The following is a 7,881-nucleotide window of genomic DNA, read 5'->3' as shown; positions in this document are numbered from 1 at the left end:
TGGAACATGGGAAGAAATGCACTATTAACAGGATAGATGATCACAGTCTCTTAGACCGGGACACTGCTCTGAGGCGATGAGTGGATATACAGAAGCCCAACAAAGAGCCGTAAGGAAAGGTGTAAATGCTCCCACCGTGGATTGCCCTTTGACTTCTCAAGGAAGCAATCTGTGCGCTTACAGTGTGAGGCGGGAAGAAGCTTTGAGGGGATGGACAAAAGCGTTACTAAATTTTGGAGTGTGCTTCCGTCACTGTATTCTCTCCTGGACACTCTAGGAGGAATGGCATATTGTCCTTCAGACTCATCGTACCTTATCCCGCCAAGCCAATACTGTTTTATACAGCATAGAAACATTCCTTTTGAGACCCTTATAAGGATTCTACATGTAACGCTGGGCTCCAAGCAGGTATGGCCCAACATTCATCCTAGGAAAGCAGATTCTGTTACTGGTGACTGCTTAAATGAAGCCAGAGAGTTGAAACCAACAACGTATACTGCAATTGCACAGATTGTGGAAGTGTCTGATGGGCCTCGGAATGCGGACCGATGGCTCAAAATTTCACTTGATGCGCTTACCAAGGTACCAAATCCTTCAAGCAACCTCTCTGAGAGCTTTGAAAGGGATGTATCACGAGCGTACGCTTGGATGAAGGTGACGCAGCACAAGGAGGCATGCAACAGAACTCTTCATGCAGTCTTCCACTGGCACTATTTTAAAAGCGAAATTTCTTTCTTAAGCGCATCTACTCCCCATTTGAGCTAATGAGCTCTGAAGTTCAAGAAATAATTGGGCAAAACGGACGGCGTAGCAGGGTTAGCTACATCCAGGCATTTTCTACTAAATCATTTGCCTTGCACTAAGAATTGGTTCTTCTGAACATATATATTAGTTATTGCAAAGTAGTTTTAGCTCGATACAAGAGTACGCAAAGGTACGTGCATTCGCGCAAGAAGGTATGCGCAACTAGCTCTGCATGCCCGGAATGCTTAGACGGTGCAGCTGCGCAAACATTTATAGCCCATATCCCTCGTGTGGGGCACTCTGATGGGCGCAGGAAAACAGAGCTGGGGGTTCGCTTGTAAAAAGCTCAACAGCTTGTGCATCAAGTGCGGAGGTAGGCGTCAATGTTAGGAAACCTCTAGAGAGTTCCAACTGCACGAACAAGGCATCAGGCTACTGGGCGTGCGCTTCCCCATGTTCCACGATGCAAAGCACCAGTGACTACATGCTTCACCGTGATTCATTTGAATCACACATTTAGAACCCTGTGTACCATACCCTTGCCCTCCCCGCTGATCCATATTCTTGAAAACCGAGAGGAGCCACGAATACTAGGCAGTAAATTTGATTACTGCATTTCATTCATTACATGCAAACAAAACTGACAAAGGCAGGAAGAAAAATAATTGGAAGGTGGTCTTGATGCAAAGCGCTCAAAACTGACTGTACGTTTCTCGAAAGAACTGAGCATTTCCTGTCGCCCACACGGCTTTTCCCAAAACTGCTTGTCTTTTCACCATTCTTTGTCTCCTCCTATCCCTCGCATGTACACTGCATCCTCGGTCTACGTTTTCCCTCCATATATTGCTGTATTTCTCCTAGTGACACTTGATAAGTCGAACAAAACGATTTTTGTTTGAAATCTTGGGTCATATAGACAAGGAAGTGAGAACAAACAGAGACCTAGTTAGACCCCTCTATATCCTTTTTCCAGGCTTACCGGTGTTTCAACAGGTCGTAGTAGGAGGCAAGTAGGGGTGGCATAACAAAACCAAAAGGTAGCTCGCATAGAGCAGCCAAATGAAGGGGGAAATACTTTCAAGGATTTCCTTGCAATGCGTCTGTCAGAGCTTTGCTTAATACTCGATATTTGAGATCATAGAACTCATGCAGAGTGCGTGTTTTTAAGAAGCCTTCCTTTGCTTCTTTGTATTTTGCTTTTGACTGCTCATATCCTCCACTCCAATCTGCTTCCTTGTTGTCCTGAAGCCCCTCTTCGAAAACTTCATCGTTCTGGGCCCCTTCGGACTTCTTTGACTTTTTCTTTCTTCTCTGTCTTTTCTTCTTGTTTTTTTTCTTTTCTTTTTTCTTCGTGTATTTTTTCTTTTTGTCTTTCTTCTTCTTCTTGCCTTCTAAAAAGCTACCCGTCGCCTTTACTTCCGCTGCAGCTTCGCTGTGTGGAGGTTTCTGAAGTCTCGCCCACTGGTGCTCTTTCTCCTGCTTGTCATGATGCCCCGCAAGCTCATCTCTCTGATGCACACCGACTAATATTTCAGTTGTAGGCGTCTTTATAACTTCCGCTGCAAGGCCTGAAAATTGGATTTCCTTCCACCATGCCAAGCATACTGCAGTCCCGATTGCCTGTACGAGCAGCAATCGCATTGTGGCGCGCCTAATATACACAAAAAAGAAGAGAGAATCGAACTGTTTTAAAATTTTTACCTAAATTTTCACAAAAAAATTGTGATTAGAAGGAAGGAAAGCGCGTCGGTCGAGCTGCGGGACGCGCAGTGACCCGGTCCTTGCCAGGTCAACAGCCAACCTGTGTTAGTGTTAACAAAAGCCTGTTTTAGTAGCAAGACAACCAATTAATCTGGCACCAATGCGCTAATGTAGATAATTCTACTAATCCGATGGCCTATGTCTTGAGGCAGGAATTGTTTTCATAGCCCTCTCCGGTATTCTCATTGTTCGGCCACACAACTGCGGGGCAAGCGCCCTCCTCCTGTGTGTGTAAAGAGACTTCAAGATAAGAAAGCCTAAGGCTCTGTCTCCTTTTTTAAGTAGTGTCCTTATTGAAATCCTTTTATATTCTAGTACGAGAGGCAACTTCGCCCGAGGCTTCTTGTGAAGTATTTGTACAGAGTGCCTCGGATACGTGAGGTAAAACGTGGGAACCAAGGCTAAAAATAGATTTTTCCTGTCCATAATAGTGGCGTTGACGAAACTAAGAATCTGTCGCATGTTCTGTGGAGGCGTGCCGCTTAGAGCGAAAAAGACAGTGTAGCGGCCTGGCCTACACCCACAGTTGCAACTGGATTGGCTCGCCCGCAATTCTGCAACAATAATAATCTGATCCTTTATGTCCCGCTGCAAAGCTCTTGACAAGAACACGTGCCATGATTTTGCCTCAAGATACTGTGCAGACTATGTAGGGGTGTTTGGAGCGCCCATAGGTGCACGCCCGTTTTCCAGTAGTGTAGATTCGCGACCGTATGAACTGAGGCCAACAGAGTACAAGCTCCATTAAACTTAAGAAGCCTTTCTTCGGGTTCTAGTTTTTGTATTAGGTTCTTCTTTTGGATAACCTAAGAGGAGTGCTAGAGAACACAAAAGCAACCAGACTGCCTTTCGTATCCTCCTAGTTGATGACAAGCATAATATTAAGCCAAAATTGAACGTCACCTCTTTAGTCTCCGCTAAATGCACAAGCGAAAAGCCCACGGAGCATCGAAGCGGCCAGCAAGGGACAGTTGAACTGACCACCTTGCCTAGTAAGAGGTACACTCGAGACAAGCTTCAGAAAGGCAAGTGAGAAACTGAAAACGCTCAGGCCGCATCGTGGGTATAAGCAGTGCTTAGCCCCGGAATAATTGTACTTCCCTTGCACACCCCTGCCTATCCTTTCATCAAGGCAGGATGGGCAAGTAGAATCAGGAAGTGGAGGTCTCATCTGCACCTTCGCCTGACACCGCGCCTTTGGATTCTGCATTGCTCTGTGTAACCGCATCTACAATTGCTTGTTCCTCAAGTATTTTGAGTTCTTCCTCGCTGTGATCTTCCATGTATTCTTTCTCAGCCTTTTTTCGTGCTTTTCTCAGTTTCTTCAGCCTCTTTTTACGCTTCTTCGCCTGGGACCTCTCTGCCAATGAACCAGAGCCACTGCCTACAAATACGCAGCCGTCCTCATCACATTCGGAAGAAAGCAGCGTATCGTTATTTGCATCGGGGGAGAGATTCAGAAACCTGGCGGCGGCTTCGGCGGTCGGGTCCGGGGCCTGGCTTGCCATATTGATTGTAACTGGATCAGTTTGTCCCATCCTTTTTATCTTCAGTGCATCGCCCTCCCCGCAGGAAAGGAGCGCCAGAAGCACGAATGGAGAGACCTTCCACATTTTAAAGAACAACAGACAATGAGTGAACCAACAATGCTGAGACACGGCACCCGCCTCGCACCTACCAAGCTTGGATTCCAGAGATGCCGATGCTGCTGGAAGGGAGGAACGAATTCCTTCGTATGTGCCCGAAGATGAGAGACAAGCAGAAAAAAAATTATCACGCAGTATGCAAGGGATAACCCTCTAGTTTTATTAGTGGGGTTTCAGCATGACAAGAACACACAAACACGCACGCCGATAGAGGGTGGGGGGTTGTTGTGTGGCTATATACTATCTCCAAGGGGTCCACACTCAGTTTCCACTGGCTATCGAAGCACAAAAATTCTTAGCTGCAAAGAAGTGTGACTGGTTCCAGCCCGTTTTGGTGGGTGAGGACGACGGTGTGTCACAGGGTGCCGGGGGTGCCAGTGGTGTGGGTGTGACCACCACAAACCACCTGATGATAGACAAACCTAAAATGGATACCATATCTAGTTATTTTGAGCATTTAAACAGAAAAAGCAATGAAGTACCTTTTAGAAAGATTTTCACAAAGTGCTGCGAAGTAATTCACTGACTTTCATGTTACTTTTGCTTTCCCGCTAGTCAGTCGGAGGTGGGAACTGATAGGTGGTGTCAAATGGCATAAAGATGCTGTTGAATTAATCCGAGAGAATTTTTAGCTCGAAAAACGTACCACTTTCAAAAAGAGACAGGGTAAGTTACTTCCTCGAAAACACAGTCCAAGGGATCATTTGCTTCATTACTCTTGCGGGCTGAGTTATTCCTCGGTTGTCTCTAAAGGTAAGAGAAAAACCCGCAAATATAGAGTTTTCATTCGAATAGCTATCATGTGAATGATATTTTGTTAATGATTGTCTGTTTGGCTCCAGTTTGTATTTTCTTTTTATTGCAGGAATGAGTAACTCCGTGCTGTTTAGAAACATTTTTTGTAACGGGTCGACCTACAGCTACGTAGTTTGGACTATAGTTGTTTACGTAAAAATTAGTTTAAAGATCCTACACTTGGTCTGTCTCTGTCTTAAATCGCATGTATCGTAGAGTAGCGCTAGCCGGATGTACGGACACGCAATGCGGTCAGACGTGCACTAGGTGTTGTGTGCAACTAGCTGTGAGTGCTCGGGCTTCCTAGAAGGTGAACAACACATACCCTAGGTATCTCTGTCCTCTCAGACTAAAAGTGTATGGGGTATGAATTTAGGAGACCCCGGGAGCAGTCAATAACTCTCCATAGGTTTGTATAGAGCGTACAATTGTTACCTCAAGAAGACATCGTATGGAGTACCACGGTTGGTTACACCGCAATGATTAGATCGGACTGTTCTCAATTTATTCACTAGGAGTGCACGCAAAGGGATGCCAGTGTCGCCTACAACACTTTCCTGGTTTCGACCACGCTTTCAGTAATTCAAATTTTGATTTTTCTTCGCAACAGTTCGGGAATCAATCCTTCTGGAGATGGAAGATGGAAGTGGGACAACACCTATTGGGGCGGCAGAAGCCGTCCTGCAAGCTGATGTGCACGCAGTAGTTCCACTAAAAAGCATGATTATCCAGCCAATAAAAAGGCCGTGGATTCATCAATGAGGATGTGCAAACCAGAAACATATGACGGCCATAAGGATGGGAAAGTATTTTAAAGTTTTATCAGCCAGTTTGTTGTTCCTCTTTTTGAATCCCCAGACTAATGGGGAAACTAGTGCTTCTTGCGGCACTTTTTTCGAGTTTGGAAGCACTCTAGTGGTAACTTATTCCGATATAAGACATCGCGTGCTTGCAGAAAGTACTACAACTCGAGCATTCGTAGAAGCCCTCGCTCACCGGCTTATGAGGAAACCACCTGAACAAGCAGCTTTTGCAAAATTGAAAAAGCGGTTGTGGAAAATGTATTTGTATATCAGTATTTCAGGAAACGTGAAACTTTGGATCACAAACGCCACAACATAGGCAAACTGTTGCTTTACTGGGTATCTCCCTCGGACCCATCTGAAGTGTTACGTCAGGTGGTCACAGGATGAGCAACGAGTAAGTGATAAAACACCCCGTCTGTGTAATTCCCACAATCGATGGACGTGACATTCTAGGAGCAAATGAGCCCACCGTCTGCATCTTTGACTTATACAAAAGCCAAGACGAGACTTAGAACAAATGGATATTGGGGCTGTGTCAACCGGCCCTAGCCTAGAGGCTGAAGCGCACAAAAAGATGACGCCAGTAGGAGCCTACGTCTATGCAGCTCTAGAGAGCCTCGGAACAACGCACAAATTCCTATTGTGGAAAATTCGGGCTAAACAATCACGAACGAAGTGGATGCAAAATGCCTTGCAATACTTGGACAAGGAAAAGCCCCACCGGAAGCAAGGTACTTGGCACGAAGAGAAGGCACACCACGGAAACGGAAAGCTTCCCATGCAGGCCGCGACGCAGTGAAGGGAGCTACAGAGGATAGGACCGCAGTCGAAGGCTCACCACGGGTCGCTTCTGGGCTGAAACGAGCTCGCCTTTATGGCCAAGAGTTGCTAGCGCTATTTGAAACTGGTTGTGAAGTGGGTCTCTTTCCAGGAAAGACGGCGCAGAAGTGTAACCCGCAGTACGAACAGTCCCTAGGACTCAGATGGCCTTCCAAGTAAAAGAATCCAAGGCTTTGCAAGGCTGCGGCGGTTGGAAGCCGCGTGCACTCTAAATCAGGGCTTTATTAAATTCCTGCGTTACCTCTATGTTGGACCTGTGCACCATGACGTAATCCTGGGTATGCCATCGGTGACGCAGGGGAATGCATACCCGCGACCACCGCTGAGCACTGTGAAGGTTAGTATGCAGGGGAGTGCCAGAAATGAGGATATCTTGGTCTCCTCAGCAAGGCACATTTCATCTATGGTAAGTGGAATAGATTTGGTGCCCCAACAAGGTGAGGCAAAATCTTCATGCGGGCGCCTCAACAGAAAAGTAGGAGAATACGGTGTTGAGCAGAAATCCGGTCTTGACGGCTTGGTAGTGACTATATATTAAGGTATTTGCTGGAATGTTCAGTAAAGGGGCAGAAAGAGTGGGAAATCGTAAAGGAGGAGTTCGTGGGTGTGCTCAGTTACGATGAAATTCCAGCAATCTGGCCTCCTAGTGGTCGGCCAGTGCATCGTAGTGAGCTCGTGGCCGGGTTAGCCTGTAGCTGTGTGCCTGCTGTATTGGAAGGCCTTACAGCTTGGAGGGACGAATTTTGGAGCGGGCGTCTGATTTGTAAAACAAGGCCACGGTGCAGGAATTGCCCATCGCCTTTGAGCAACTCCTGGTCAAGCTGCCTAGAAGGACGGAATATGGTGCATGTGCATCACCACTAAGCCTCTGAGCGATGCATAGCTATGATGCAGGAGTGTCTAAATTAGCGTAGTGACGACCTACTAGCCGTATTACATGCATTAACAGCCTAATAGGCTGTTGAGTTCCTGGGGAAATTTCTACTAATAATCATGCACGCTGATAACAGGAATAGACAAAAGTTTACATCATTTTCTATTTTTAGTGGTCTAGCTGAGCTGCAGCGTATAATCAAAATGTCGGCAGGCCTATTAAGGAATTGTAATGACTGGGTACACTTACGAAGCGTATGTCTTCAACCGTAACATTCAGTAGCACCTCCCGCAGCTATGGTGTGCACTTGAGCTGATTTGGGAGAACCAGTGCCATGTTAAGGCACACAGGTGCTCACCGTTCCTCATAACAATTGAATTCCTGGATTTCGTGTTTCGGCTGCAGGAGTTAGGGC

The 7,881-nt window shown here is 46.3% G+C and overlaps 1 protein-coding gene across 1 annotated transcript; it reads right to left on the bottom strand.

Annotated features, from left to right (window-relative positions):
• Positions 1-3,656: 3,656 nt before the first annotated feature.
• LOC34619443 lies at positions 3,657-4,118 on the bottom strand. Its single transcript, XM_022732734.2, has one exon. The coding sequence runs from the start codon at positions 4,116-4,118 to the stop codon at positions 3,657-3,659; it is 462 nt and encodes a 153-aa protein (XP_022590336.2).
• Positions 4,119-7,881: the final 3,763 nt, after the last annotated feature.

Source organism: Cyclospora cayetanensis, unplaced genomic scaffold, assembly GCF_002999335.1.
Source record: "Cyclospora cayetanensis isolate NF1_C8 unplaced genomic scaffold, CcayRef3 CcayRef3_contig_43, whole genome shotgun sequence".
Classification (NCBI taxonomy): domain Eukaryota; phylum Apicomplexa; class Conoidasida; order Eucoccidiorida; family Eimeriidae; genus Cyclospora; species Cyclospora cayetanensis.
This window is presented reverse-complemented; position numbering and strand designations above follow the sequence as displayed.

Excerpts from the sequence above, each read along its gene's own strand:
- LOC34619443 (XM_022732734.2), bottom strand. The coding sequence starts at position 4,118 with ATGTGGAAGGTCTCTCCATTCGTGCTTCTGGCGCTCCTTTCCTGCGGG.